The following is a 13938-nucleotide window of genomic DNA, read 5'->3' as shown; positions in this document are numbered from 1 at the left end:
AGGTGGCCGCATCTCAGTGCTGGGTGAGGGGTCCCTGTGTAATCAGCTGCCCTGCTCCAGAGGTGGCCACATCTCAGTGCCGGGTGAGGGATCCCTGTGTAACCAGATGCCTTGCTCCAGAGGTGGCCGCATCTCAGTGCCGGGTGAGGGATCCCTGTGTAACCAGCTGCCCTGCTCCAGAGGTGGCCACATCTCAGTGCCGGGTGAGGGATCCTTATGTAACTAGCCGCCCCGCCCCAGAGGTGGCCGCATCTCAGTGCCAGGCGAGGGGTCCCTGGCTAACCAGCTGCCCCCAGTTTTCTCCCACACCCACCAGGGGCCAGACTGATGGGGTTCATAGCCTAGCAACACCTGGGGAGGGGGGAAGGGTGGGGCTGCCATTAGACGCCTCCTCTCAGCTGCGGACTTCGCCTCACAATTCACTGATAAGAAAGCCCAACCTTTGAGACCCGGGTTGCCGTCTAGTGCCAGGCACCCTGCTGCTGTTTGCCGGGTCCCCGGAGCCGGGAGAGGGTCGAGGGGGCCTCTGTGCAGCCCCACCCACCCCGAGGTTAACAGCCACAGGGTCATTCTGCAGGGCACTCGCTGGGATGCAGCCACCTCTGGCGTAGGGCCTGGCTGCTGATTCATGGCCCGACCCCCCTGCTGCGCTGCCTGGGGACCGTTCATCATGGAGTCACCTCTGGGGTGGAGCAGATTGATCAGCCACACAGCAGTGTTGCACAGAGATTGCTCACCCAGCACCGAGGGGCTACCCCCTCTGGGGAGGAGTGAGGCAGCTGATTATGCCAGACTCGCCTCCGGCGCTCTGCACTGAATCTCCATGGAGCGCCCCGTCCTCTTGGAGCCCCCCGACGGGGGCTGGGGCTGGCTGGTAGCCCTGGCAGTCTTCCTGGAGTCGGGGCTGATTTTCGGGGTGATCCGCTCCTTCGGGGTCTTCTTCGTGGAGTTTGTGGGGCACTTCGGGGAGCCGGCGGGGCGCGTGTCCTGGGTCACGTCCATCACAATAGCCATCCTGCTGTTTGCTAGTGAGTATCGACTCTCCGGCCTTCTCCCTCCCCGCTTTAACCAGAACGTCTCATCCCTCGCCCGGCGGGGCGGCTGGTTACACAGGGACTCCTCACCCGGTGCTGAGATGCGCCCACCTCTGGGGTGGGGTGGCTGGTTATACAGGGACCCCTCACCCGGTGCCGAGATGCAGCCCCCTCTTGGGCAGGGCGGCTGTTTTTAACTGGGATTCTCCCAACCCCACTTATTGCACCATCCTCCAGGACAGGAGGGTGCTCTGAGCTCCACATACCTCCACTCCTCCCCCAGAGTCAGCTGCATCGCAGGGTAACGGGGCCCGACCGGTATCCCTCTGCTGCCCCCTGCAGGTCCGGTGGGCACGGCCCTCAGCACCCAGTATGGCACGCGCCCCGTGGTGATGGCCGGGGGCATCCTCTTGGGGCTGGGCATGTTCCTGGCGTCCTTCGCCACCAGCCTGACGCACCTGTACCTGAGCATCGGGCTGCTCTCAGGTAGGTCTCCCCTGAGCCCTCCCGCCTCAGTGCCCTCTGGGAGTATCCTCGCTCAAGGCTGGGAGCAAGGGCTTCTGGGTAACCCAGTGCACTCTGGGACCATCCTCACCCAAGACCAGGAGCAAGGGATTCCGGGTAGCCCCAGTGCACCATGGGAGTCTAGCCCATTGCACAGGCCTCTTCCTGGAAGCAAGGCATTCTGGGTAAAATCTGGACAGAAGGATGCTCTGGGCTTGGGCAGTGAGGATTGACTGGCCCTTGGCTGTAGCTTAGAACCTTCTATAATGAAGGATCTGGAGAACCAGATTCTAGAACAGCAAACCCGGTTCTAGATCAGCAAACCCTGCTCCCAATCCCAGCGCAACGAGGATCTAGAGCTTTGAGGCTCCAGCCTTCACTATAACAAAGGGCTGACCCGGCCCAACGAGCTGTGAAATCTCCGCTCCACTCCCTCCTCCCCAGTAGCCTCCGGTGTCCGGATAATGCGAGGGAGGACATGGGGGTTTTGGTGTGCGGGCAATTCCCGACCAATGCAGGGGTGGGGGGGGGAAGGAGGGCTGTGCATTTTGGGTCAAAACTGACATTTGTCGAAGTTTGCGGTGCATCGAAAAGTCTGAACCAATCTCAGCTTTGCATGTTCTGATTTCGAGCACGTTTGGAAACAGAGTTGAAGGAAATTTGGACCTGACAAAATGAGAATGTTCTAATTTGGGGGGAGGTTTTCATGCCACACACACACCCCAATGCGAAATCAACACAGATCCAATCGACCATTTTGGTGTAATCTGAGCTGCATTTTCACAACTCCAATATGTTCTAGGTAGCACAAACAGGATTCACGATGGGTTCTAGGTTGGCTTAACATGGGCCATTCCAGACGCACGATAGCTGTACAAGCTGGAGTCTACTTCAGTTCAATAGGTTCTAGGTAGCACAGACAGGAGTCATGCCTAGTTCTAGGTTTGTCTTAACACAGTGTGCTCCAGATGCATCCTAGCCCTGTAAGCTGTAGTCTACTCCAGCTCCAGATGTTCTAGGTCGCACACACAGGATTCATGGTGGGTTCCAAGTTGGCATAACATGGTGCATTCTAGATGCGTCCTAGGCCTATACGCTGTAGTCTACTCCAGCCCCAGACGTTCTAGGTCACACAAACAGGATTCATGGTGGGTTCCAAGTTGGCATAGCATGGTGCATTCTAGATGCGTCCTAGGCCTATACGCTGTAGCCTACTCCAGCCCCAGACGTTCTAGGTCACAAAAACAGGATTCACGGTGGGTTCTAGGTTGGCATAACATGGTGCATTCTAGATGCGTCCTAGGCCTATACACTGTAGTCTACTCCAGCTCCAGACGTTGTAGGTCGCACAAACAGGATTCACAGTGGGTTTTAGGTTGGCATAACATGGTGCATTCTAGATGCGTCCTAGGCCTATACGCTGTAGTCTACTCCAGCCCCAGACGTTCTAGGTCACACAAACAGGATTCATGGTGGGTTCCAAGTTGGCAAAGCATGGTGCATTCTAGATGCGTCCTAGGCCTATACGCTGTAGCCTACTCCAGCCCCAGACGTTCTAGGTCACACAAACAGGATTCACGGTGGGTTCTAGGTTGGCATAGCATGGTGCATTCTAGATGCGTCCTAGGCCTATACGCTGTAGTCTACTCCAGCTCCAGACGTTGTAGGTCGCACAAACAGGATTCATGCGGGGTTCTACGCTGGCTCAGCATGGTGTATCCTAGACACATCCACACAAGCTGTAGTCGACTCCGACTCAAACCATTCTAAGTAGCACAATCTCCTGGCTCAAAGCAGGAGAGCCCACCTATCCAACCCCCATAACCCCAGTTCCCCACCTCTCTTGCAGGCTTCGGTGGCGCGCTAGTCTTTGCCCCTTCAGTGGCCATGCTTGCCCGTTACTTCAAACGACGCCGGGGGCTGGCCACCGCTGTGGCCTTCTCTGCACCTGGGTTGTCCTCGCTGGCCTTCTCCCCCCTCTTCCAGTTCCTGGTGGACTCCTATGGCTGGCGTGGAGGGCTCATGATCGTGGCGGGCCTGACCTTCCACCTGGTGGCATGTGGCACCCTCCTCCGCCCGCTGGCCCTGGCAGAGGACTTGGCTCTGGCACCAGCCCCACAGAGGTCGTGGCTGGCGAAGCTGTCCTCCCTGTTTGGCCTGGCTTTGCTCGCCAGTCGGCCTTTCCTGACCTTTGCTGTAGCTGGCCTGTTGATGAATTTGGGCTACCTTGTCCCCTTTGCCCACCTAGTGCCCCACGCCCGCGAGATAGGCTTTGACGAATACCAGGCTGCCTGCCTCGTGTCCGCGATGGGTGCCACCGATCTGTGTGGCCGCCTGGTGGCTGGCTGGCTGGATGCCCGCAGGGCCTTCCGCCTCCTTCACATCCTGACTCTCTGGATCCTCCTGACGGGCGTCACGCTGCTCCTGGTTCCCTTTGGGCACACCTATCCCATCCTGATGGGCATTGACATCTGCTATGGGTTCTTAGCTGGTGCCGTTATCCCACTGAAATTCTCCAGCCTGGTGGAAATCGTGGGGACTGGTCGGATCTCAGAAGCTACTGGGCTCATAAACCTACTGGAGAGTTTTGGGGCTCTGGCTGGCCCCCCGTTATCTGGTAAGGTGTTGGAGTTTGCCTTTCTCCCCCTACTGTAGACAGCAAGCACCTCCCATCCCCTGGCTGCTCATTCCACGGTCATGGATCAGCCAGTGTGAAGTGGCCAGGGAGGTTCTGGTGACCCACAAGCAGGAACCAGGTTGTAGGTGATCTCTTCAGTCGGGGTACCATTTCACCCACCCTCTAACCTTTGGGGTCACTGCTGGGGCCATGGTTTCGTCATTCACAGACCCCTAAATTTGTGCATTCTAGGTAGTGCTAGCCCTATGGGCTGTAGGCAGCTCTAGAACCTGGCTTTCTGAGTAACTGGCATGCTACATGCTTAGGTTCTAGGTAGCTCTAACCCTCTGCGCTAGACATGACTTCACATCCCAGCTGTCTAGATTATTTGAACACTAGAAGGCCTGGGTTCAAGATAGCTGTAACCATATTGGTTAAGGACAACTCCAGTACTTGGCTTTCTGGATAGTTGGAACACTATATTCCCTAGGTTCTAGGTAGCTCTAACGCTGTGGGTCACGGGCATCTCCTGAATCCAGCTTTCTAGGCAATTGGAACTCGATCTGCTCTGCGTTCTAGGTAGACTTGTGTTTTCCAGGGAGCCCTAAACCTGTAAACTGCACACAACTCCAGGCTCAAACTCTCTTGGTGACTACTCCAGCTTATGTTCTAGAAATCACAACCTTGCTGGGTTGTGAATAGTGTCACGGAGTCCCCGGGCGATGCTCTGGAACTGCTCCCTACGAAGCCAGGCAGGACTCTGGGGCAGTCTCCTTTCTGGGAGCAGCCTGTCGGCAGGACACACAGCTCACCCGGCTTCCACCTTCCTGGGTCTGACCTCGGAGCATTCAGCATCCTCTGCCCCTCCGTGTGCTTCCCCCAGTGTGGGGTCCTGGGGAAGCCAGAGGGTCCTGCCCCCCAACTCCACAGTCAGACGGGACTCTCAGCCAGCCAGTAACACAGAAGGTGTATTAGACGACAGGAACATGGTCTAAAACTGAGCTTGTAGGTGCAGAGAACAGGACCCCTCAGCTGGGTCCCTTCTGGGGGGCAGTGAGCCAGACAACCCCGTCTGCACTTCACTCCATGTCCCCAGCCAGCCCCAAACTGAAACTCTCTCCAGCCCCTCCTCCTCTGGGCTTTGTCCCTTTCCGGGCCAGGAGGGCACCTGATTCCTTTGTTCTCCAACCCTTTAGCTCTCACCTTGCAGGGGGGAAGGGCCCAGGCCATCAGTGGCCAGGAAACAGGGTGTCGGCCATTCTCTGTGTCCAGACCCCTGCACACACCTGCCCTCTAGGGCTCTGCAATGATCATACACCCTCATCCCCTACCTAGATACTTAAGAACTGCCTAGGGGAAACTGAGGCACTCCCACACTACTCAGAGGAAACATTAAGAACAGTCCCGCTTTGTCACAAATAGCTCATAGCCTCCATTGTTGTGCCTAACTTTACCCATGGGACTTTTGTCGCAATTCCAATCTTGCTGCATTTTAGATACCTACCGTTGGCTGCATGCTGGGTTCTAGGTAGCCATAAGTAGTTGAATCCTAGGCAGTGCCTATGAGCTATAGTCAACTCCAGCTTAATATGTCCTAGGTAGCACAAAGATGATGCATTCTGGGTTCCAGGTAGGCTTAACATGCTGTGTTCTAGATGCATCATAATCACATGTTGTCTGTTCTGACTCCGCACGTTCTAGGTAACGCAAATAGGCATGCTGGGTTCTAGATTGGCGTAACATGGTGTGAGCTAGATGCACGATACCATATAAACTATAGTCCGCTCCAACTCGGTACATTGTAGGTGTCACAAAATGATGCAAGCTGGGTTCTAGGTACCCCTAAGATTGGTATAACTTGTGTTCTTTTGTGTACTAGGTTTCCTAAGGGATGTGACTGGGAGCTACACAGTCTCTTTCATAGCATCTGGGACTTTCCTCATGGCGGGGGGCCTGGTCCTCTTTACAGTGCCAAACTTTTGCTCCTGTTCCACTGCTTCTCCTCCCAAACAGTCAGGTGACCCAGAGGATGCTGGGAATTTAACCCACCAGAATGGAGACCACCCCTGCACAAGGGAGCCCTGGGCGCTGAGCTCTGGGAACGGCCCAGGACAACGGTCCCCACTTAAATCAGGACAACAACGTCCTAGAGAGGAGTGAGATGAAGTGACATTGGAAATGGGGGAGGAGGGTAATCAGAGCAGGCTAGATTCTGAGCTTAGTTCCAGTGGTGTAAATCCAGAGTAACTCCAGTTCAGTTAATGGTGTAAATCCAGAGTGGCTCCAGTTCGGACAATGATATAAGGACCAGACTCTGAGCTCAGTGATGCTAGTGTAAATCCAGAGTTCAGTGTAACGGCCAGATTCACATCTCAGTTCCACTGGTGTAAATCCAGTCATTCCAGTTCAGTCAATGGTGCAAATTCAGAGTCACTCCCAATCAATAAAAGCCATAAGGACCAGACTTTGATCTCAATTCCACCGGTGTAAATCCAGAGTCGCTGCAATGCAAAAAGGGCCAGATATTGAGCTCAGTACCACCAGTGTGAATCCAGAGCCACTCCAATTCACTCAATGGTGTAAATCCAGAGTCACTCCCAATCAATAAAAGCTATAAGGACCAGACTTTGATCTCAATTCCACCGGTGTAAATCCAGAGTCGCTGCAGTGCAAAAAGGGCCAGATACTGAGCTCAATACCACCTGTGTGAATCCAGAGCCACTCCAATTCACTCAGTGGTGTAAATCCTGAGTGACTCCAGTTCAGTCAATAGTTTAAATCCAGAGTCACTCTTCTGAGAGGGTTACTCCATTTTTACACCTCAGGTCCGCTCTTCCACCGGCTTCTCCCCTTGAAGTTTGTGTAGACCCTACTGAAAAAACATTTGCCGGAAAACCACGCTCTCGGCGTTAAACGCAGGGTAGGCACCAGGTTCACCCTGGGAGCCGAGCCCACGGCTGACCCCAGAGGCCCTTTTGAAGCTTCAGCTGTATTTCTTATCAGCAGCGCCCAACCCCACCCGCCCTTATCTCGGTGCTCCAGGCCCACGGGCAAGCCGGGTCAATGGGACCCTTGGAGGGCAGAGACAGGGAGGCGGAAAGGAGACAGGCTGGAATCATGCGTGAGGTTTCGGGGGGTGTGGCTGAAAGAGGCTACGGAGACGTTGCAGATGTGGGGACGAGCGGGGACTCCTGGGTTCTCTCCCCGGCTCTGGGAGGGGAGTGGGGGCTGGTGGGTTAGAGCAGGGCTGGGCTGGGAGGCAGGACTCCTGGGTTCTCTCCCGAGCTCCAGGAGAGGAGTGGGGGCTGGTGGGTTAGAGCTGCGGGGGCCGCGAGCCAGGACTCCTGGGTTCTCTCCCGGGCTCTGGCTGGGGAGTGGGGGCTGGTGGTTAGAGCAGGTGGGGGGCTGGGAGCCAGGCCTCCTGGACCCTAGTATCCCGGGGAGCAGGAAGGAACAGTGAACCTCACTGTCACCTGGAGATCTCCATGCTCCTGTGGGGGGTGCAGAAGGGGCAATTTGGGTGGGGTACCAGAGGCATGTGGCAGGGCAGGGGTGAAATTCACCAGCCCCCCACCCCCGGATTTGCACCCAGAGGGGCTGCCCCGTGCCCGAGGATCCAAGCTCCCGGACGCGCCCACCTGAAAACGCCCGGGAGTGGGGTAGGTGAGATAGGCGCTGCCCCCTCCAGCCCCAAGGGTGAACCCAGCGCTGCCCTCTAGGGGAGGAGACACACGGACAACGCCACCACGTGGTGGGGAGATGGAGAAACAGGTGACGAAGCTACAGGATCCCCGTGTCACCAGCCGCCCCGCCCCAGAGGTGGGCGCATCTCAGCACCGGGCCAGGGGTCCCTGTGTAAACCGCCGCCCCGCCCCAGAGGTGGGCGCATCTCAGCGCCGGGCGAGGGGTCCCTGGATAACCAGCTGCCCTGCCCCAGAGGTGGCTGCATCTCAGCACCGGGCCAGGGGTCCCTGGATAACCAGCCGCCCTGCCCCAGAGATGGACGCAGGAGTTGATATTCCAGCCTGGTCTGTTTATTGCATGCCAGCTTTGTACAGATGCCCGGATCTCCCGCTGCTCCCGCAGTGGGGGGGGGAAGGGGGGCTCCTCCTTCCCCTCCATTCAGAGACGGGGGCCCCCCACTCAGAAGAAAGACATCTCAACCGGAGGAGGGGGGCCGTGTGCGTGTCCATTGGGGGGGGGTTAAAACAACAAACAGGGAGGGTGGTCCCATAGAAACAATAAATAGGACTGGTGGGGATATGAGATTAGCCCCTGCCCCATAAACGGGAGGGGGGAATCTGGGGGCCAGAAGGGGGGCCAGGGAGAAGCCCCTCCCCATAATGGAGGTGGGGGAAGGGTAAGCCCCTGCCTTATAACGAGGGGGCGATCTAGGGGCCAAAAGATCAGCCCCTGGCCTGGGATAGGGGGCAGGAGTGGGGGCGACAGGAAATCGGCCCCTACCCCCTATTACCTCTTACCCAAGAGTCACATCAAAGCAACAGAACAATGGGGGGGGGTAATTAACAAGGCAGCCCGGGGCTGGGGGGAGGAGTCCCCACTGCATCGCTGCCCCGCCCAGCCGGGGAAGGGGGAGGAGCCAGGAGTGGGGGAGGGGATTCTCTCCCCCCCCCGCCCCCCGACAGACACATGAAAGGCGATGGTGGCTCGGCGGTGCCCCCCCCCGGGGGCTACAGGGTGGTGAGTTTCAGGTCGCGGCGGGTCAACTTCTCGGGGTTGTCGGACGCCATCAGGGAGAAGTCCCGGAAGATGTCGAGGTAGGTCTCGTCGCCTGGGAGGGCAAAGGGCGTAGGAGTGGGGCAAGGTGCCCCCCCAGTCCCGCCCCGCAGCCCCCTGCCAGCCCAGCCCTGCCCCCCACAGCCCTGCCGGTGCCCCCCACTCCTGACCCGCAGCCCCCTGCTAGCCCCGCCCTGCCCCCCCAGCCCTGCCGGTGCCCCTCCCTCCCGCCCCACAGCCCCCTGCTAGCCCAGCCCTGCCCCCCCCAACCCAGCCGGTGCCCCTCCCTCCCGACCCACAGCCCCCCGCTAGCCCAGCCCTGCCCCCCCCAGCCCAGCCGGTGCCCCTCACTCCCAACCCACAGTCCCTGCTAGCCCAGCCCTGCCCCCCCAGCCCTGCCGGTGCCCCTCACTCCAGCCCCACAGCCCCCTGCTAGCCCAGCCCTGCCCCCCACAGCCCTGCTGGAGCCCCTCACTCCCGACCCACAGCCCCCTGCTAGCCCAGCCCTGACCCCCCCAGCTCTGCCGGTGCCCCTCACTCCCGACCCACAGCCCCCCGCTAGCCCAGCCCTGCCCCCCCCAGCCCAGCCGGTGCCCCTCACTCCTGACCCACAGTCCCTGCTAGCCCAGCCCTGCCCCCCCAGCCCTGCCGGTGCCCCTCACTCCCAACCCACAGCCCCCTGCTAGCCCAGCCCTGCCCCCCACAGCCCTGCCGGAGCCCCTCACTCCTGACCCACAGTCCCTGCTAGCCCAGCCCTGGGCCCCCAAGACAAGACACCCACCTGACTGTCCCTGCGCGACCTCCGCCTCCCGCATCTTGGCCAGCCGCAGCCTGCAAGGGGGGGGGGAAGCAGAAAATGAGATACATTCCCCTCCCCCTCCATCAGCAACCCCGCCTCCCCCCCCGCCCGCCATCCCAACCTGGGGGGTGGGGGGGAGCAGGGGACTCACAGGGTGACGATGTCCGCGTTGGCCGTGTCTATGGCGATGGAGAGCGGTTCCTTCCCCTCCATGTCGACCGCATTCAGATTGGCCCCCCGCTTGAGGAACAGGCAGGCCAGCCTATCAGAGAGCAGAGCCGTGAGAGGCGGGTGGGGGAGCCCAGGTCCCCCCTTCAGGCCGGCCACACGGCCCCGGCCCTGCTTAGCTTCGCCGCCGGTGCATCCAAGGGGTGGCGGGTGCCACCAGTGTGGCGGTGCTGGCGCCATCTAGTGGCCAGGTGAGGAACAGCAACCCCCCAGAATTCCCCGTCCTGGCTGGGCGGGCCCCCCGGGCGGGCCCCAGCCCCCCTGGGCAGACCCCAGCCCCCCCCCGACCTACCCGGTGTGGCCCAGGATGGTGGCGTGGTGCAGGGGCCCCCGCCCGGCGCTGTCGGCCTGGTTGACGTTGGCTCCGTTCTGCAGCAGGAACTCGCAGGCCAGCAGGGAGTTCTGGGGACGGGGAGAGGCGGAGTGAGCCGGGGCACAAGGGGTTAACGCCCCCCCCACCCCCCCAGCTAAGCCCCCTTTCCCCCCCCGCGCCCCACCTACCGCGGCCACGGCCCGCAGCAGCGGGGTCCGGCTGTCCTCGGCGGCGTTGACCCAGTTGACGTCGGCGCCGTGGGCCAGGGCGTCGGCCATGGTGGGCAGGTTCTGGTGGCCGGCGGCCCAGTAAAGCAGCGCCCCCGGGTGGAGGCTGCGCAGGTCTTCAGGGGGGGAGCCGGCCTCCCCTGGCTCTGGAACGGGGCGGGGGGGGGGGAAAGTGTGGGGGGCGGGGGAGCCACCTGGTCATGTCCACCGAGCTACACCCAAGGCGTCCACCTGCCCAGCCGCACCCACCCCAGCCATGTGTCCCTCCCCCCCACAGCCGCACGCCACCCCCCCACCCCGGCTCTGCAGGGGTGGAAGAAGGGGGCTGGGTTAGACACAGACACACGCACCCCCCCCCGCAGCCCTACACTCACCCCCCGCCCCCCACAGGATTCCCTCCTCCCCAGGATCTTAACCCCTTCCCCCGTCAGGTACCTGCAGCCCGGCCAACGCTGCCCGGTTTGGGTTTGAGGGGGGGCCTGGGGGGCCGGTCCCGGTCGAGGGGTCCCCGGCGCCCCCCCCGGCTCAGCCGTGCCTCCGGCAACTTGGTGATGAATTTCTTCTCCACGTATTTGGCCCGGATCCAGCTCTCCTTCTCCGCCCTGTGGGGGGGAGCCCGGTGGGGGCGGGGGGTTAGACTGGGCAGCCCCTGCTGGTGCGGGGGGAGGACACAGCCTTGTGGGGGTGTTTGTGGGCGTGGGGGGGGGGGGTCAGGATAAGCAGCTGGGCTGGGAGAGGGGCCAGGAGGTTCAGGGGCGCTGCGGAGGGGGGCTGGAGAGGGCCGAGCCAGGGGGGCATCACTTGGAGCTGCCAGCCTGGAGGAGGGGCACGGGGAGGGGGCCGGAGGGTTCAGGGGGGCGCTGGGGGGGCTCACCGGGAGCAGCCGGGCTGGGGTCTCTTGACCGTCATCTCGTCCACACGCGCCTCGTAGATGCGGTTCAGGGCTCCGTTCCCCAGCTCGCACATCAGCTGGGGGGGGAGAAAAGGGACACACGGGGGGGCAGTCACATTAGAGATGTTGATCCCCGCCCCCCGCCAGGGCCTGACCCCCATCCTGTGGCCCAGTGACCAGACCCTGCAACCCACCAACATGGGGAGGCGGTGCGACTCCACGGGCAAACAGCCCCCCAGGTCACCCCCTGCCCTGCCCCCCTTGAGCCCACCCCTCGTGAGACACCCCCCTCAGGCGGACCCCCCCCCCCCACACCGTTACCTTGACGAGCTCCGGCTCCCAGGAGTCGAGCGTCAGGGAGCGAACCTTGGAGAAATGGACCCCCAGGCTCCTGTGACAGAGGGGGGGAGAAGTCAGCCAGGGGGGGCTCAGAGGGGACCCCCCGGCTGCCCCCCAAGGCCCATATGCGCCGGAGCTCTCAGTGGCCAGGCTGGGGGGCTTGGGAGGGGGGCAAGGGGAGGTCAGGGGGCAGTGGAGGGATGGGGGCGCAGTGAGGAGCCGGTGGTGTTCGGGGGGGGACCGGTGGATGCCGGAGCACTCAATGCACAGGCCAGGGGAGATCGGGGTTCGGGAGGGCAGTGGGGGAGCAGGGGGAGATCGGGGTTCGGGAGGGCACTGGGGGGCTCGGGGGGCCCCGGGGGGTACTGGTGGATGCCGGAGCACTCGATGCACAGGCTGATGCCCAGGCCGGGGGAGCTGGGGGAGACTGGGGTTCGGGAGGGCAGTGGGGGGCTCGGGGGACCCCGGGGGGGTTCGGGGGGTACCAGTGGATGCCAGAGCACTCGATGCACAGGGTGATGCCCAGGCTGGGGGAGATCGGGGTTCGGGAGGGCAGTGGGGGAGCAGGGGGAGATCGGGGTTCGGGAGGGCAGTGGGGGGCTCGGGGGGGGGGTTCGGGGGGTACCGGTGGATGCCGGAGCACTCGATGCACAGGGTGATGCCCAGGCCGGGGGAGATCGGGGTTCGGGAGGGCAGTGGGGGGCTCGGGGGGGGGTTCGGGGGGTACCGGTGGATGCCGGAGCACTCGATGCACAGGGTGATGGCCAGGCAGGGGGAGATCGGGGTTCGGGAGGGCAGTGGGGGGCTCGGGGGGGGTTCGGGGGGGTACCGGTGGATGCCGGAGCACTCGATGCACAGGGTGATGCCCAGGCCGGGGGAGATCGGGGTTCGGGAGGGCAGTGGGGGAGCAGGGGGAGATCGGGGTTCGGGAGGGCAGTGGGGGGCTCGGGGGGGGGTTCGGGGGGTACCGGTGGATGCCGGAGCACTCGATGCACAGGGTGATGCCCAGGCCGGGGGAGATCGGGGTTCGGGAGGGCAGTGGGGGAGCAGGGGGAGATCGGGGTTCGGGAGGGCAGTGGGGGGCTCGGGGGGGTTCGGGGGGTACCGGTGGATGCCGGAGCACTCGATGCACAGGGTGATGCCCAGGTTGATGCTGGCCCACTCGGGCGCGGGCTCCCGGCAGTCGCAGCACTGCGCGTTCCCCTCCAGCCGCTGCACCTGGTCCAGCACCCGCTTGTCCCCGCCCGCCCGCGGGCTCCGGCCCCACGCCTCCAGGGTGCCCCCCACCAGCGAGGCGGGGCGCTCCGGGTGCTGGGGGGGGGGGGGGCGCGGGGTTAGGGGGCTGCCTGGGCGCTTCGCTCCCGGCCCGCAGCCCCCCTACTTCCACGGCATTCCCCGCTCCCCACCCGCAGCCCCCCATTTCCCCACAGTGCCCCCTGCTTCTTCCCCACAGACCCCCCATTCCCCAACAGCAGCCCCCCGATCCCCACCCGCAGCCCCCCTCCGACCAGATAAGGGGTCTCCAGCTGCCTCTGGCTGAAGGCCGAGGCCACGGGGGATTTTGGGGGGTTCACGGGGGGGTCTGTACCTAGCTGGGGGGCTCGGCCCGGAGGCTGAGGCCATGGGGGAGTTTAGGGGGTCTCCGGGGGGGGGGGCGTACCTGGCCGGGTGGCTCGGCCTGCCCCTCGCTGAAGGCCGAGGCCATGGGGGGTTTTGGGGGGGTCCCCAGGGGGGTCTGTACCTGGCTGGGGGGCCGGGGGGCTCGGCCTGCCCCTCGCTGAAGGCCGAGGCCATGGGGGGGGGTTGGGGGGTCCCCGGGGGGGTCCGTACCTGGCTGGGGGGCTCGGCCTGCCCCTCGCTGAAGGCTGAGGCCATGGGAGGGTTTGGGGGGTCCCCGGGGGGGTCCGTACCTGGCCGGGGGGCTCGGCCTGCCCCTCGCTGAAGGCTGAGGCCATGGGGGGTTTGGGGGGTCCCCAGGGGGGTCCGTACCTGGCTGGGGGGCTCGGCCTGCCCCTCGCTGAAGGCCGAGGCCATGGGGGGTTTGGGGGGTCCCCGGGGGGGTCCTTACCTGGCCGGGGGGCTCGGCCTGCCCCTCGCTGAAGGCTGAGGCCATGGGAGGGTTTGGGGGGTCCCCGGGGGGTCCGTACCTGGCCGGGGGGCTCGGCCTGCCCCTCGCTGAAGGCCGAGGCCATGGGGGGTTTGGGGGGTCCCCGGGGGGGTCCGTACCTGGCCGGGGGGCTCGGCCTGC

General features: G+C 62.9%; 2 protein-coding genes across 2 annotated transcripts; one reads left to right on the top strand and one right to left on the bottom strand.

The window, feature by feature from the left end:
• Nucleotides 1–823: 823 nt before the first annotated feature.
• Nucleotides 824–6867, top strand: LOC102929437 (monocarboxylate transporter 13). The gene is made up of 4 exons (XM_043537075.1): nt 824–1028; nt 1377–1520; nt 3388–4155; nt 6035–6867. The coding sequence occupies exons 1-4, from the start codon at nt 824–826 to the stop codon at nt 6313–6315; spliced, it is 1398 nt and encodes a 465-aa protein (XP_043393010.1). The 3' UTR covers nt 6316–6867.
• Nucleotides 6868–8167: 1300 nt separating this feature from the next.
• Nucleotides 8168–13662, bottom strand: LOC119564641 (arf-GAP with coiled-coil, ANK repeat and PH domain-containing protein 1). Its single transcript, XM_043537140.1, has 10 exons — nt 13601–13662; nt 12796–13001; nt 11673–11742; nt 11334–11428; nt 10895–11061; nt 10421–10605; nt 10212–10321; nt 9843–9953; nt 9674–9723; nt 8168–8947 (listed from the first exon to the last, which is right to left on the bottom strand). The coding sequence occupies exons 1-10, from the start codon at nt 13643–13645 to the stop codon at nt 8847–8849; spliced, it is 1140 nt and encodes a 379-aa protein (XP_043393075.1). The 5' UTR covers nt 13646–13662; the 3' UTR covers nt 8168–8846.
• Between the last annotated feature and the right edge of the window lie 276 nt (nt 13663–13938).

This window comes from Chelonia mydas, chromosome 28 (assembly GCF_015237465.2).
Source record: "Chelonia mydas isolate rCheMyd1 chromosome 28, rCheMyd1.pri.v2, whole genome shotgun sequence".
Taxonomy (NCBI): Eukaryota; Metazoa; Chordata; order Testudines; family Cheloniidae; genus Chelonia; species Chelonia mydas.
The sequence above is the reverse complement of the archived record's forward strand: the minus strand, read 5'-3'. Positions and strand labels throughout refer to the sequence as shown.

Bases quoted from the DNA above. Each gene is read 5' to 3' on its own strand.
- LOC102929437 (XM_043537075.1), top strand. From the start codon at position 824: ATGGAGCGCCCCGTCCTCTTGGAGCCCCCCGACGGGGGCTGGGGCTGG. The intron at 1,029-1,376 runs GTGAGTATCGAC...TGCCCCCTGCAG, and splicing joins AGCCATCCTGCTGTTTGCTA to GTCCGGTGGGCACGGCCCTC. The intron at 1,521-3,387 runs GTAGGTCTCCCC...CCTCTCTTGCAG, and splicing joins GAGCATCGGGCTGCTCTCAG to GCTTCGGTGGCGCGCTAGTC.
- LOC119564641 (XM_043537140.1), bottom strand. From the start codon at position 13,645: ATGGCCTCAGCCTTCAGCGAGGGGCAGGCCGAGCCCCCCGGCCAG. The intron at 11,743-12,795 runs GTACCCCCCGAA...CCTCTGTCACAG, and splicing joins GAGTGCTCCGGCATCCACCG to GAGCCTGGGGGTCCATTTCT. The intron at 9,954-10,211 runs GTAGGTCGGGGG...GCTCTCTGATAG, and splicing joins ACCATCCTGGGCCACACCGG to GCTGGCCTGCCTGTTCCTCA.